Source organism: Zosterops lateralis, assembly GCF_965231275.1.
Source record: "Zosterops lateralis genome assembly, chromosome: W".
In the NCBI taxonomy this organism is placed as follows: Eukaryota; Metazoa; Chordata; class Aves; order Passeriformes; family Zosteropidae; genus Zosterops; species Zosterops lateralis.
Genome location: NC_139801.1, coordinates 18,059,269 through 18,076,126, shown reverse-complemented (window position 1 = coordinate 18,076,126; position 16,858 = coordinate 18,059,269). Strand labels below are relative to the sequence as shown.

The following is a 16,858-nucleotide window of genomic DNA, read 5'->3' as shown; positions in this document are numbered from 1 at the left end:
GTAGATGATATTTTATCTCTCCATGTGGTGTTTTATGGATCACAATAAGATCTCTGGAACTTTGTTTTCGGTTTTGTTGTTGTTGTTGGGTTGGTTTTTTTTGTTTGTTTTTTTGGGGTTTTTTGGGTGGTTTTTTTTTTTTTTTTTTACTTCCCCCTATTGTAACAACGTACCTGTTTTTTTGATAAGTGAGGAATTCATCTGTATCGCAGCTGACCTCCATGCCTGTCTCAGACACCCTGTTCTTTGGATTTGGAATGTGAATGGAGGGAGCTTCTGTTTCCTGTCATATCCTTTGACATTCCAGAGTTTAAAACTTTGGAAAAGCTAAACAGGATGCTGTTAATTCCCTTATTGCTGTGAGCATGCACCCTGTGAACCCCTGAGGTGACACTTCTGGGTATTGGAGACTTTCTAAGGTGCTGTCTTGAATCCTTTTAGGCTTGTACAGGATGACACTTCATTGTTTTGTAGTCAGTTTATGTTAATTTTATTGCCTATGTTTAGCTAATTTATCCATCAGCACAGAGATGAAAATCCTTAAACTTGGGGAAATCTTCTTGAATTTAAAAATAGATTAAACCTGAGCTAAATGATTATTGGAGTAGTTGAACATTCAAGTAGATGCTTCTTCAAAGTCAGGACTGTGTGATTCATGTTTTGATGAAGTAATTACTATCATATGTTGGTGGGGTATCTAATTAGCAATTAGTTTTAGCTTCCTTACTGGTTCAGTTAATCAAATTCATGTTAGTGTAACTTAAGACTAAATTTATTTAAGTGATCAATTTTAATGCCTGAGCAGTTTCAGTAAACAAATTCTTCAGCCTACTTGCTTGTCTTAGTTTGACTTTGAGTATGTTGAAGTAGAGAGGTTATCTGTGCTGTCCTCCAGACTGAATTGGGATTTAGTCTTGGTTCCTTTCCCCGACCCTAAGGGACAAGAACACTGTTGAGAATGTGTGTATTTTTATTTACTTTGTTTCCAAGCCCAGCCCTTGTGCCTGTTTGACAAAGGCAGCTCAGAACAGTGCCATACATGTTGTCTTTCAGGGACTTCTCTTGAGATGAGCTAGGCTGGTTTTGGCCTCATCCCTTTCAGAACTGTGTGCATTTGTCTTCCCAGCAACCCTTAATGCTCTGCCAGGTAGATTTTGCTTTATTCCCATAAAAAAAGCACTGTAGAAGACGACGTGGTCTCAGAAGGATGTTGGGACAACAGACAGCTCTTTCAAATGCTGTTTATTGCATAGATGGTGTAACAGCAGTCGTGGGTGCCAGAGCCAAGCCTATAGCTGTCAGCATCAGCTTATAGGTGACACCTGAAGCCACCTTAGTTCTCGTTACAATGCATTATATATTTTTCTTTACAGAGCATCTTAATGCATACAACCAATCAGCATCATACGCAATACCTTTACGATACCTTCACGATACCTTCTAACCTATGCTAGCTATTATCATTACAATACAATAGTTAGTACTACCCAATCACAAAAGTTAGTATGTTACAGTTTAAGCTTAAAGTTGTTTTTCTGTTTTCTTGCAGTGGAAAATTCCTAAATCTTTTCTCTACTTGCTACATCGGCATGTCTGTTTACCTATGGTATCCCCTGCTTTTCTTGAGAATTGTCTTTACTTGGTAAAAACATCTTTCTTTCTTTGTGGTCAAACATACCTTTGCTCTAGTCAAAAAACCTCCTTTCAGCTCGACTTAACCTTTGCTTCCTTAGGTTATCCAGTAACTGTTACTTCAGCAGTTTCTAGCTTGAAGCTTCTTTTATTCTTCTATATCAAAACTTGCTTTCATTTCTAAAGAGCCTTCTGCTAAGCATTCATTTCTGTAAAACTCTCCTGTTAAACTTTCATCCTCTCCAACAAAGCACTTTTTTTTTTGTAGCCCCCTTTAAATTAGTGAAGAGGAGCCACCTGGGTGGTTCCTCAGGGTGCCTTTACAGTGGATTCTGTGGTGTGAAGCTGTTGTGTGGGATATAGGGTTGTAATAGATGTAACTTTTCTATACAGAATTTCCAAAATGTGTGTGTGCAGTGAAGAAATCAATATTTTAGGCTCAAAACCTGATGCAGGCTGGCCCTTGGGAGGGGAGGTGCTCCTTTCCAGCCCCCCTCAACCCTCTTTGTGCTGTAGTGAGAAAGTGTCTGACCTTGGGTGAACTCCAAGTGCTTCCAGCTAAAAGCTTGAAGAATAAAAGTGTTTTACGTGCTTGTGCACCAGACATCTGTACCAGGGCTGCTGTGCTTGTTGTGCTATCCTGCAAGAGCCATCAGTGAAGCACTTTGTAAATGCAAAAACTCTCAGTGCAGTTTGGTTCAGTCAGCAGAAGTGCACAGGTTTTTTCCTCACATACGTGTGTGTAATGACTTGGGGTGATTGATCTCTCCAGAGCTGTTTAGTCTCTCAGGCATTGCTTGTCTGCAGCAGAAGATGAACATGGAATCTTAGATAAGCCTAAAATATTCCAGGCTATGACATACCTCAGATGGTCAGGGAAAACACTCTGAGATTTTTGTTTTATAAAGTCTGACCTCTGGGAATGATGGAGAAGCAATAAGAATGGAAAGAGCTCTCCTTTGCCTTCGCACCTCTTCCCCTTCCTTCTCCATCCTGATATCCCTGATTTTTCTGCTGATACTCAAATCTAACATCAGACATTGAACAGCTCAGTGACAAACATGAGAGCATTTTTTTTGGAAGTTGAAGTGATGTAATTGAAAAAGATGTGAGGGCAGCTCAGTCCTCAGCCCTTGTCTGACTCCAATCTGCTCATCCTGCCAGTTTGGGACAGATGGAAAGGCAAAGTGCTGTTGTGAAATACAGTTTTGGGGTACCAAAAGTACAGAAATACCCAAGTTGTCACTGTTATCTTGCCCTCACCCAAAGAAACAGTGTTTTATTATTGGCAGTAAAGGTGAGTGTGGCTTTGGTTTCAAATCTTAACCTGTTTACAGACATTGGTGTCAGAATTGAATGCACAGTGCTGAAGTTTCAGTATTGACTCTCACAGCAACCTAAGCTGCTCTTGTTTTCTGATCTGTTTTCTCCTTCCCCTCTGCAGATTTCAGGAAACCTTACTGTGCCTTGGATTACAGGTTGTTCCAGAAAAAGAGCAGTAAGTACATTTTCATTTAAGTATCTGATGCATCAAGTGAAGCAATGAAAAGTTGATAAAAATGCATTTTTGAAAATGTCAGTTCTATTTACCTTGGGTGTTTTTTTTCCTGTTTTCCTTTCATACAAACATTATCTGCAGGTGCAGTGTTTCAGTTGAGGTGAAGTTGATGTCTATCTTTAAAAGCAGGTCCAGGTCATAATCCAGTGTGAGGGGATGCCCAGGCAGGAATCGTGCTCTTAGCTCAAATACAACATCTGAATTGATAAAGACTGAGACTTTGGAGCTCAGAATATGTTTTTTATATTGAAAGTGAAGTGGTTGTTAATTGAGGTAACTGAATGCTTAAGAGAGTAACTCCCTCTGCAGCTTCTCTGCACATGCACAGAATTAGTCAGTGCTGGCTGTAGGAACTTGATCAAGTCTAATTTTATCCACATAAATGTCATTTCACAGTAGCAGAATCATCCAGTTTGGTGTTCTCAATTCACAGACAACTCCAAACCAATAACACAAGGTATGAAACAGCTTTTGTCAGGGAAAAAAACCTCTGCCCAACTCTTTTGTTTAGTTCCTGCTCAGCATTTCCAGCTTGTCTTTCAAGAGGTGTCAGTTCTGTCTCCTTACCAAGAAATCCAGCCAGGCTCTCCACGGGCTGCTCTATCACTCCAGCTCTGTCAGAAGCAACTGGGGAAATGTCTGTCATGGTAACCAAACTCCCCAGTCTGTGGAGCTGGCAGTGCCCTGGCAGTGGCTGCTGTGTTGGCAACGAGGTCTAGGCAATGGAAGAGCTTTTTCTTGCTTTCTCCTGCTGTAACCACAACGTTTTCCTTTCTTGATTATTTTCTGTTCTTTAGTCTTCAAAAGGTGTGAGTGTGGCAGTGTTTCCTGTATAAGTAGGAATCTAAGGCCCATCACATTAATGGTGTTTTCTCTCAGACCTTTTCTAGGTCTCAGCTGAAGCACTTCCACTTTCTGCCGAGTTTGGTACAATCACTTCTTTTTATACAGAGAGCACTTTATAAGAGCATCTCCCAGAGGAACTGGTACTTTTATACAAACCCTGTTGTGCTCAATCCATCTTTTTTCTTTCCTAAGTGCTAATTCTCTTGAGGAGGCTTTTTAAAATGCAGCTCTTTTCTGGAAGGCTCATCCCCTCTATCACTTAGAGCATCACTTAGACCTTTTAGAGCATCTCACCAAGGAGCTGGGAAGTGTCATTGGATAGTTTCACAGCTAAATGGGGAGGTTTTCCCCCTCCCTCCCAGTACTCTGCCACCCCATCCATAGCCAATATCCAGTTGTAAGGTAATCCAGGTCGAATGTGTGACCTGTCAGGTACAAATTCAGCTGCTGAGGTTGTTTTTAGTGTTCAGTGCTGTTCTGGGGGTCAGGTGAGTGCCAGAGCCAACTCACATTTGGCAGTGGGAGCACTGGGCTGGGAATGGGGTGATGTTGGCCCCTGCCTGCAGCGCTGGGGGGGTTGTTGGGCATTGTGGTCATACTGGATACCTGACCCCAGCTGTAGAAGACATTTCTGGAGTGAATTTTAAACTTTCAAGGATGTGGAGGTGCCTGTTTATTAATCTTAGAGTCCTTAAGGTTTAAAAATACCTTTAAGATCATTGAGTACAACTGTCAGCCCTGTGAACATCTGTGGAGTCTGTGGTCCAACCCAGGATGCTGCAATCTTCCCAGAGAGAGGTCTTGCTAGAGACAGCCTTCCGGGGGTCTTGGGCAGTCTCTGGCCACCAGGCAGCCTCAGCAAGGCGCAGCCTGTGGCTGCAAGCGATCAGCTCTTAGCAGTGGTTTCAGCTCTTAGTAGTGATTTCAGCTCTGCCTTGCGAGGTAATCCCAGGCTGACTCAGGGACAGAGAGACAGAAGTGCTGTGTAGCAATTCCACAGGGTAGCTTTTATTATTCAGTGTCCTACAAAGGGATGGCCAGGGACAGCAGTTCCCTGCCAAACAGGGTAAACTCTGGGGTATTTATGGGGGAAAACAGGGGTGGTACCAAGAACCAATGGGTTGGAAAGGTATATCAAAGCATTGTGGGTGCTTTGCTCTGACCTGAGAGAGAACTGCCTCATCTAAGAGTTCTCTCTCCCAGGGAGTGGTTGAGATGAGCTTATCACATTCCATTCTAGGGACATCCCTCCAGGGCAAGGGCCTGGTAGGCTCATCCACCTCCATACAGCCCAGCATCAGCATGGTCACCACTAAACCATGTCCCCAAGGGCCACATCCACATGTTTTTTGAACACTTCCAGGGATGATGATTCCACCCCTGCCCTGGGCAACCTGTTCCAATGTTTTATAACCCTTTCAGTGATAAAATATTTCCTGATATCCAACCTGAGCCTCCCCTGGCACAGCCTGAGGCTGTTCCTTCTCATCCTGTCTCTGTTCCCTGGGAGCAGAGCCCAACCCCCCTGGCTGCCCCCTCCCATCAGGGAGTTGTGCAGAGCCAGAAGGTTCCCCCTGAGCCTCCTTTTCTGCAGGCTGAGCCCCTTTCCCAGCTCCCTCAGTTGCTCCTGGTGCTCCAGCCCCTTCCCCAGCTCCATTCCCTTCCCTGTCTCTAGCCTCTCAATGTCTTTCCTGTAGTGAGAGACTATTAAGGATGGTTATTAGGGAATACTTTTTCCTTAGACCTTTACTCATTTGTCTTTTTAATCAATAAAATGCATAAAACCCATTGGTTAATACAATCTGTTTGCCAACATCTGTGTCCAGATTTGTGGATGCACTTTCCCAGTCTGAGTGCAGAATCAGCCTCCTTCAGGAGACAAATTGAGGACTTGGCACTCTAAAACTGCTGTGTACATACAGGTGTAAGACAAGCAAAGGAGAAAAAGCTCCTGCTTCCTAGAAACTTTGATTTCAACTGTGAAATTCTTTTGAATAAAGAGTGTGAGGGAACAGAAATAGAATGGATAGAGTTGTAGAAGTGCCATGATGGCAATTACTGCCATTCAAACAGGAAAAAGGCTAATCTGTATTTTGGTTAAAATGGAGAAGATTGTCTTTTAGATGCTCTGAATTTTTAATTTTCTGCCGTGATGTTTTGTTTCCTTTGCCCTGTCCTTCAACTGTATTAGGAGAGAAATAAAAGCTGTGCAATTCTGCAGAAACTCTCTCTTGTCTGCTCAGCTCTGCTGTAGGATGATGTAATCCTGATTGTTAATGAATATTAGTCTAGAAATATCACCCTCTCAGTAACTCATGAGTGTCTTTGGAAATGACAGAGTTCTGTGTTCTGTCCTGGTGCATGTGCAGTGGCCTTTATGAATGCATTGATTTTTGGCTTTTCACGGGGTGGTGGAAGGATAACAAGGATTCAAAAATAGCAGTGAAGATACTGGTTAAGGAGAGTTAAAAGGGAGAAAATATCTTCACTTCTGCTCTTAAGTCTTGAGTGTACTGACTGTGCTTCAGTTCTGTGTAATCTGTGGTCTGAGCAGAATGATTTATGTTTGTGGTAGATTTAAAAGTGCTGGTGTGCTCTGGAGAACATTTGTCACACAGGTGGTAACTGGGTAAGCTGTGCCTTAGTGGTGAAGTTTTATTTCGGGAGAGAGAAGGGGCTTGTCTGCCCTGAGCTTCATTTTGGGGTGTTTGGGCCCTCAGAATGATGTATTTGGGGACAGGAAAGACCTGAAATGTGTGGAGAATGCTAGATTTTGATTTTTGTATCACTGTTTGCGCATTGGCTATTTGAATAAAACTGTCACAGGAGTGCAGGCACATTTTGGGCAGGTGGAGGGGCTGAGGTGTGACACCTGCCCCTAGCTGTTCTGAGCATGGGAACATAGCTGAATTTTGTGGAGGAGACACATCAGCACAACTCTAAAGAATGCTCCTCCTTGGTCTGGGGTCTGCAAGGCTCAGGAAAACCAATGTCTCTTCACAGAGAAACCCTGGCAGGGATTAAAGCTGCCTGTAGTCAGAGGGCACCTCAGCTCTGCCTTTTGTTTTAAAACTATCCCAGGAGGAACTTGGGGAGTTCTCTCCACCTTCCTCTGCTCTCCCAGGAGGAGAGAAGACTGTGGTTTAGTCAAGTCAGTGGGAGCATGTCTGAGTGAGACAGTTGGGGTCTGCAGGGAGAGGTGAGTCAAGCTGAAGGTCTCTGGTTGGGAACACTGTGCTTGTTCCTATTTTGTGGCATTTGGGATACTGACTAAAGTGTTTCCTCCTTCTGTGAGATATTTTACTATGTATCTCAAGATACTTCTCCATTGGTAATGCCATCCATAGCATGGCATGGCCTTCTGGCTGGGAACAGCACCTCCTTGTCCCACAGCAATGCTGAAAGAATGCAAAGGGGGACAAGTCTGGTCATCTTTTTATGTGATGTGCTGCACCTCAGGGCCACAAATCACCTTGGCTTATTATCTGCTGTGAACCTGCAAGCAAGGAGTGCATCCTGTCTGAACAGGAACTGCAAAACTTTCTGGTCCAGTGTGAGGAAGACATTAATAACTCAAGTAAGAATCATAATAATTACTATCTAAAAATCAGTTTACTTTGAGGCTGAACATTCACTGTTTCAGAAATCAGCTCAAAGTCTCCAGAAGGATGAGTTGTCAGTTTGTGTGGTTTGAGGGTCGGTTTGGAAATTAGAGTGAGATGATGGGCTCAGAGTGTAATTTCTTTGCTAGACTGTTCATTGCATTGATATCTCTTTTTTTTTTCACCTTTGTAGTTGAGTTTGATTTAGAAACAGATATTAACAGAATATCTGTAATTTTGGCTGAGTGCTGAAGCAGTTACAGCTCTTCTCACAATGGAGTGCTATGAAATTTTTATCAATTCTGCTTCTATCGGAGCAAACTTCAAGTTTACCCAACCAGTTGGGAAAGATGCAAAAAGTCTCTGCTGCAGAAACCTAGCAGTGTGTGAACAGGAAAAGTTGAAGGGTGCCTTCAGACATCTTTGTGCCTGAGTTTGTGCAGCTGTGTGTGAGCAGCAGTGTCCAGCCTAAACTCAGGATGGGTGTTACTGACAGGGAGCAGCTTTGTGGCACTGCTGAAACCTGAAGCTGAAACCTCAGGCTGAAGGAATGTGTAATCTGTGACAGCTTTAATGAGGTTAAATATCTTGGTATGTTAGGGGAAAATGCAGACTTTCAGAATTTGTATGTGGGAAATCAAGAAATAATAAACTGAAAAGCAAGAATGATATGAAATGGTGCAGATGGGAAAGGAGAAACGTAGTGGAATGATTCAGAAATCACTGTTAATACATACAAATAAGATCTTGAGGTGGCAATTGATAATCCTCTGAAAAAAACAGATATTAATTAGTGTCAGGGTTCAGAGAGCTCCATGCTGGTGTCACTGGGAAAGGTGAATAAGGCAAAATGACACTGTGCTTGTACAGAAGAATCTGGGATTTGTTCATACCTTGAATACATTGAGTGCTTCTGATCTTCCCATTCCTCCCAAAATATAACAGAGAAGCAGAGACAGGGATCAAAGGCATGGAAAATTTGTTTGTGAGAGGTTTGTTTGCTAAAAATAACCATTACCTCAGCTCATTTCATCACCAAGTATCAGAACTGAATGTTGATTTAATATGATTTCACTGCAATTGAAATGAACACCACACACAGTGCTCAGCTGCAGCATAAAGGCAAGTTATGTGTCGCCCCTGACTTTCTTGCTTTCAAGTGTTTGAACCTTTGCAGCCTGATTCTCACGCTGCTTCATGTAAACAATATGTATTCTTAGAACTTATCTGTATGTTTTGCATAGTTGTTCTCTGAGAGAGAATTTGACTGATGGTCATAATGACCAATGGAGTCAGGAGGTTGTAACCTTCTTGGGCCAATCTGAGCCCTTTGTAAAAAGTGTATATAAGTAGAATTGGAGTTAGATAATAAAGAGCCTTCCATGTTTGACCCTGCTGCTGCCTGCTGTCCTCTGTGAGGGTCCACACCCACGTCGCAACTTGTTACCCCTCTAAGGGCAGGGGTAACAGTTATGTATAAAACCTCTAGTTGTTCCATTTTTTAGCATGTCTTTGATTAATAATCTGAAAATTGTGTATAGCTTTTGTGCACATGGCCTGAAACATTTTCAACTGATGCATAAAACCGTATCTAAAAATGCAGACTCTTAGAAAAGGCAGGATAAGGACACTCCACTCCATGCAATTATTCATCCCAATTATAGGCACCAGATTTGCACCAGTTATTGCTGCACAGTGAGGGGACGAGGGGCTGGGCAAAGAGCCAGGAATGTCTCTAATAAACTGGGTCATCTCTTCCAAGGATGTTGTTGTTACACTTGGGAGGTCGGGGATAAGCCGGGTTTAACCCTGCGCACGGCACAACTGCTGATTCAATTTGCTTTTCCTTGGGAATGGATAGGCTGGATTCTGCTCGACAAAGCCTCTCCTGCTTTTTAAACTGTGGCCAACAGAAGTGACAAATGTAAAGGATTCAGCCAAGAGCCAGCACTGCCGAGGGTAAAGTCAAGCCTTGAATCAGCAAGCCAGGTATCTGGAGAGAGGAAATGAGAATTGTATTCAGAGCTGAGTTAATGACATAAAAAATAAGAACTGAATTACTGACTTGCCTTCACCTATAAGTATTGTCATGAATATGAAGATTTACAATATTATATTTTGATATTTTTCCTATAATGAATATTATGATATTTGTAGGGCTCTGAGATTTTCCTCTTGGTCCCTCATTTCCTCTGATGATATTAAGCATGAGAAGGTTATTAACTAAATTGATGGAAGCTTAGTTACATGTACAATGTAGAAATTCTAACCTTTATTTTCTGACAAAAGTCATTATGTAATTTTTAAGCAGTTTATAATGCAGGAGTCAAACTTGGATATGATTTTGTCAAGGGGATGATCCTGTAATTGAAGGTAGTTGGTGATTTCCCTAAGAAATTGCTGATAAGGCCCACGGCACAGTGTGTTACATGAAGGCAGTTAATCTGGAGCTGAGATTTGGACATGCTCAAGTGTCATTTAGGTCTACTGAGCTTAAGGGGTGACACTGATCCCATGATGCTGGTGCAGCAACTAAGAGCAGGGTGTGTAAATGATGATCCTTCAAGATCTCTGAGATCCCACAGTGCTGCTGACTTGGCAGAGCACAGGGGCTCCTCAGTGCTGGTCTTGGCAGAAGAAAATGGCTAAAATGAGACAGACTCCAAAGTAGAAAAGATAAGTTACATTAACATAATTATACAGCAGTTGTGAAGTGAAAACCATTGAGTAGTGATGTATCTAATAAGATTTTTATTGAAACAGCTGTAGTAAGTCATCAGAATTAACATCTATCCACTAAAATGGAAAAGATCTGACTCTGGTTTTTAAGGAAAAATTTTGAAGGCCAGGTGCTTTTGCTAAATTTTGCTTTTTCCATGTAAACTCCTTGTTTTGAGTAAGTAAAAGCTGAGCAGGGTCTGCACCTTCCTGGGCACCATCTCTTGGGGAACTCGAGGCAGGCACTAGGTGTCTTTTGTCCAAGGCAGGATCCTCTTGCAGATCACTTTCCCTGCTACCGAGTCCTTGCCCTGGATTCTTTGAGGAGAGGAAGCATTTCTGAATAACTGGGAAACCACATGGCAAGACGAAACCTGAGCTTCCTCCAGCAGCAGCTGGACTTTCTTTGGATTTTGTTCTAATTTGGCCAACACAACCACCAGGGTGGGAGAAGACAGCCTGGGCAAGGTTTCTCCCTTACCTGTGCTGTAACACCAGGCACATTTCCTGGTGCTACACAGAATTTCACAGAAAATTCTGAGCTGGAAGGGACCCCACAAGGATCACTTAAGTGAATGGGCTGAAATGAGGCAGTGGGAGGGCAAATTTGGGTGTTCCAGGGGGGTTTTAGGCTGTGGATTTTAAATGTGAGGGATTGCTGCGTGTTCTGTCCCTGCTGAGCACCGATCACAGGACGCTCTGTGAGTTCACTGTGAGGGCCTGCAGCAGTGTGAACTCTGCAGAACCAGCAGACAAGGTTAGTTATTTATGTTTTAAAAACACCCACTGTCCTTTAGGAGGTGAGGTTGCCCTGAGCAGTCAGGAATGTGGATTGGCCGGGGTGCCTTGTATCTCTGTGTAGTCTGAGCATTGCTCTCTGCCTTCCCTCTCCTCAGTGCTGGGCTGCCACAGAGAAGAGGTCTTCCCAAGTACCCATCTCTTTTGCCAGCAGCTATAAAAGGAGTTATTGCTGCAGTGATCCAGGAGATGGCTGCACTTTTGTTCCTTGAACATGGCTTGGAGTCAGGAGGAGCTCAGGTTAGGTGTGCAGCGTTGTTAAAAATGGGCGGAGATAATATTTTTCTCCTTAAAATGCCTTTATTAATCAGCTCTTACAATGGTGGCTCGAGGGGTTTTGCAGCCCGGTTCGCCCTTGAGGAGGAGGGTCCTGGTCAGCTCTGCAGCAGGAAGTTCAGCAGGGCTGGAGAACTCTTCCCTCGCTGGGAGTCTCCCCGGAGTTCTGAATTCTGTTTGTTTGCCTCGGGGTCTCACTCCTGGTTTGGTACTTTTAGGTTACAGTGAGTTACAAAAACTGGACCAATCAGTTCCACTGATGCTCTAGGGTATACCCAGCCCAGTATTGGTTCTTGTGGGTATAAATCTTACTTAGGTTTATTTTTATAGGGGGTTTTTGGTGTTAAAAAGGGTCCCAAGATGCACTTGGGATTTTTAATCTACATGTACGGGGTCGCTCCGGGGGCGCAGGGGTTGCAGGGGCTCCAGCAGCCTCATGGCATGGCTGCGCTCAGGGAGCAGGCGTCTAGGAGTTTTTTGCGGGCTCGATGGTGGCGGGGGGGGTGTGTATGCTTCTGGCGGCTCCGCAGCGGGAGCGGTGTGGGAGCGGGTTCTTTTTGGAACGGGGCGGGGTAGAGATATGCTGGCAGCGGCGGCGGTCCGACGGCCCGGCAGCCGCCCGGGTTGGTTTGGCCACTCACGCCACGTGGTGGTTTTGAGGGCTCTGGGGTTTTCTGCGCCAGGCTCGGGCCCAGGTGGGACGGGGCCGGCTGGCCCGTCGGTCTGCGGCGGCGGCTGGCTGCCCGGCGGCCGCCCGGGAGCGGTTTGGCCGCTCGCGCCACGTGGTGGTTCGGTGGCGCGGTGGGAGCGCCCGGCCCTGCGGCGGGAACGCTGCAGCCCAGGGCTGCCGGGGGACGCGGCTTTCCCCACGGGAGCCCGGGGACACTGTCCCATCGGCGCGGCTGCGGGACGAGGCTGTGAGGTGGGGACGGAGCACGGCAGGCCGGGCGCGGAGGAGACGCGGGGCCGTGCGGCCGGGCCTCTCTGAAGCGACGGGCGAGCCTGCTCCCGGGGTCTGTGCAGGTTTTTCTTAAGGTGGTCCGGGGTCTGGGGGGGGTGCAGACTCTCTCTCAAGGCAGCAGGCAGTCCACTCTGGGGTCGGAGGGAGGGGGCCTGCGGGCGGCTTCCAAGCGACCAGGCAGCCCCCCCTTCACTGCCCCCTCCCAGGGGAGGGGGAGACCACGGAGGTGGCTTTTTACTGTTATATTATAATTTAAGATTATTACATTTAAAATATTAATACACTTATTCTATGACAATCAAGGGTTTCAACTTTTCAAATCTTTAACATTTCTAATTTTCATTTTTATCAGCATGAGCGGCGACAGCTGCGGGCAAACGGGCACCAGGGATTTGGCTTTGCTCGGGTCTGGAGCTGCACTTTGCTCAGCCTAGAGCAACCTTCAATTAGCCAAGTGGATTCCTTTTGGATGAACATGGCCTGGGGCATTCTGCCTGGGAGCATCTCCTGTGCTGAGCTGCCCTGGGCTGTGCAGAGCGCAGCAGCTCAGGGGTGTCCAGGGTGCTCCTCACCATCACCACTCTGACCCAGAACATCAGCTGTGGAATGGGCAGGATGGGGACAGCCCCCCTAATTCCAGACTGGGATGACGGAACTCAGGAATAATGCCAGCAAAAACTCAGAGTGCCTGGTAGGCACTCAATTAATTGTGGATTCATTTAAGTTGGAAAATACCTCTAAGGTTATCAAGTGCAACTGGACCATATTTGAATTTATCTGGTGCATCTTTTTACTGGGATTACTTTAGGAAGACAAAGGTTTGATGCTCCCATTTTGTGTTCATACATTGAGGAGACTCAAGTGCTTCTAACATTTTAAGAAATAGTAATTTTTAAGAGAAGAAAATTGTAACAATTACAATATTCTGAAGATTAACAAAAGCTAGAACTGGGAACTGTACAAGATTGTCAAATTATCCTAGTTCTGCAAAGTTACTTTTTATTCCACTTAAAATTATTCCTTTTTAACTTTTACAGTTTTTAAATGAGCAAACACAGAATTCAGCTATTGAAATCATGAACACAGTTCAGCTACTGAAATAGTGACACATGTGGCACATGGGCTACAAGTTACCTGTGCAGACTTTGTGGTTGATTTTCTATCCTCTGAATAGCAGAAGTGAAAAACATGGGTTGATGTAACAAAACTGTCGATTTTAGATAAAATTCTGTGTGAAAAGCTTTTGATAAAGCTTGGAAGCTCTACTAGAGAAATACACTGTGCTCACGCCAGTTCAAACAGTGGTAAGATGTTCAGGAATTCTTTTTCAGTGTTACTCCTTTTATCACTGATCCACTCTCACGTTTTGATAAATGTAGAGAAAAAGTTTGGGAACTCACAGATAAACAGTGGAACCAATTTAAACTCGAGCTCACCACATAAACATTAAAGTATTCCCTTTAGGAAGTCAGAATCCTTTGAATTATGCATGTGTTGTAGTTTGCAGTAAGATAAAAGAACTTTAAGGGGGGAGGGTGAGAAACTTGAAAAGCCTTTAACGAGTAATTTGCATAAATTGGGTGGAGAGAGTAAACAATGTTACCCCTGCCCTTTAGAGGGGCAACACGTTGTGACGTGGGAGTGGAGCCTCACAGAGGACGGCAGGCAGCAGCTTGGTGAATCATGGAAAGCTCTTTATTATCTGACTCCAATAGGCTTATATACATTTTGTACAGAGGGCCAAGATTGGCCCAAAGAGGTTACAACCTCCTGACTCCATTGGTCAATATGACCATCAGTCAAGTTCTCTCTCAGAGAACAAGAATGCAAAACATACAGATAATTTCTAAGAATACTTATTGTTTACATGAAGCAGTGTGAGAAAGCTGCTGCAAAGACTCAAACACTTGAAGGCAAGAAATTCAGGGACGACATCTCACCCTTTTTACCTTTAAAAAAGAAAAAAGGAAAAAATAAAATTAACTACAGTTCCATTTCTGTTCCCATGGGAGGACCAGTGATTCCTCCTCTGTTGACCTTCATTCGGTCACGGTTTCTTGCTTTTCACATTGCAGGGTTAGTGAAATTCTGTGGCACCTGTAAGGTGCTCCATGGCATGCAAAGCCTTTGCCAATTGAATTTGCGGGGTTTCACCCTGCGTTCCCCGTTTTTGTTTTTGAAGAACCAGGCCTCTGTGGCACAACAAAAGGTTCTTCAGCAAATGGAACAAACAACATTGCTGACTCCCTTTAAATTGAACAACCCATCTGTGTGCCATGTCGACCACAGAAGTTAAATCCGTGACTAAATGAAAAAGTTTCTGGGAAAACTGTGGAAATGCCATGACAGCAGCCCCAAACAACCAAATGGGCTGCCCATCCTCAGGGGCTTCCAAAACTTGCCCTCAAAATCATCCTTCCAGGGAACACTGGCCTACTTCATCCTCCCAAATCGTCTGTAAAGACAGTGGGCCCTTGCACTAAATTTCTGAATATTTTTGGGCTGCAAAAAGAAATCCAAAGGATTCTTGCCACTCGCAACAGCTCATGGCTCCAGAGCATTTGGCAGAAAAACACTGCTTGCAAAGCTCCATTCAAATTCCTCCCATAATACTGAGAGTATGAATTTTACAAAAATCTGCACCCATCAAATTCACAAGCATTGTTGCCTGCATTATCAATCGAGCAATGAGCTCATACAAAAATGATTGATTGCCATTTTTGTGGCTGAAATCGAGCAATAATTAGCTGAAACAAAAAAAAAATATTTTCATTGTTTGTTTTTTCAAACAATATTTTGCCGCCTTGTGGCAGATGGGGCAAAAATGACCCATTCCAGAACATGCAAGGAATTGGACATTCATCAGCCAGTGATACCTGCAGGGTACAAATGAATCACAGAAAACAATCATTCAGATTCAGAATCGAGGATTGGCTTTTTTGGAGGACTTATAAAAAACCTCCAGTCCCCAGAGTTCTGTTTCGATGCAGAACACAGGAACATCCCAGGACTGGTTGAAATTTCCAGATGATCCTGGTCCATCAGCTCCCAAACAAGTCACGAAGGGCGATGAATGGATCTTGAAAGACAGTCCATTCCAGCTGCCAAACAGCAAAGGAAAAAATCGCAATGTCCGTTCCAAATTGTTCCAGGACAGTCTCTGATCAGAGCAACAGTCCAGTGAAATCCAGGCAGCTCAGTACTTCAGAGCAACTGCCTTCTCACCACCGACTCTTTGTCCTGTGAACAGAAAACTCAAACACAAATTAAACAACTCTGGTCCCTTCAGGGACACTGACAGAGAGAGGTGTGTGTGGGATTAAACCTTCCCAACAAACCTCCATTGGCTGTGGGGACTGGGAAGACTCTTCTGTCCGAGCACGCTTCCTCTTTGCACCCCACTGCCCTTTTGACAGAGGCTGGCCTTTCACATGGCTTGCCTTGCAAACATCTGCCATGTGATTTGGCCGTCCACACCTTCCACAAAGAAACAAGGGAGTGATTCCTCTTTTTTGCACTCTCTTTCTTTGTTTCTTGTTGGCCTTAGCATTAGTCTTGCCGGCCTGAGCATTAGATGAGGCATCATGCACCTCTGATTCCTGTCCCGTGTGTTTCACAGAGACAGGGGTGAGAGCTTTTCTCACCGCACCCACAGAGCTGGGGAATCCATCCCTGCCCTGCAGGGGGCGACGTGCTTACCCACGGCCGCCCACAGCATCAGCCTCCGCTGGGACATCACCCGAGACTGGGGGGGATCCCGCACCCCGGGATCCTCTGCAGCGGGAAAACACCCGCTTGTGATTGCGCTGTCCCTTTAAAATTGACAGATCGGCTGCAGCTGCCTCCGCCGCGCTGCTCCTGCTCGGCGCGGGGGAAGATCGCAGCGCTGGGAGGGGCGTGTCCCTCGGTGCTGCTTTCGGACCGGCGGCTGCTGCCCGCCCCGCGCAGCGCGGGGCTGGCCCGCCCTTTCTGACCGGCGGCACCGGCCTGTGCGGGGGGGTTTTCTCCTGCCCCGGGGCCGTGCGGGGTGGCCCTGGGCTGGCCCCTTCACTCCTTGGGGCCGCCCCCTCCCGCGGGGGCTGGGCAGGCTGCATTGCCCGCCCCGGGCTGGCCCCGCCGCTTTTCGGGGCCGCCCCGCCCCTCATAGGCTGGGCAAGGCCCCACCCTCGCTCCGGCGGGGCACTTGGCCTGTCGCCAAATTGCATGGACCTGTGTGCCCTGTGCAAGTCCCCGCCGCGGGGGACAACGGCCGCCCTGCCCGGCGCCCCGGGACGGCGCGATCCCGCGCCGCCCCGCCGCACAGAACATTCCACCGATGCTCCACAGTGCGGACAATCCACAAAAACCACCCCTCCCCCCCAATCTAAGAGTGCTCCCGGCGCTTCCAAGGCCAGGAAAGCACGGTGGGGGAGGGAAGTGGGGGAGGCGATTTTTCGCTTCTGCCGCCGCTTTTTCAGCTGCGGCTCG

General features: G+C 45.7%; 1 protein-coding gene across 7 annotated transcripts in view; it reads left to right on the top strand.

Moving 5' to 3' along the window:
- The window catches only part of LOC310922120 (highly divergent homeobox-like), a 60,248-nt gene that overhangs the window by 23,544 nt on the left and 19,846 nt on the right, over window positions 1-16,858 (top strand). For all 7 annotated transcript variants that reach the window (XM_083882505.1, XM_083882504.1, XM_083882501.1 and 4 more), the window contains one exon: window positions 3,077-3,130. In XM_083882505.1, coding sequence (XP_083738631.1) covers window positions 3,077-3,130 — 54 coding nt within the window. The remainder of the gene's footprint in view (window positions 1-3,076; window positions 3,131-16,858) is intronic.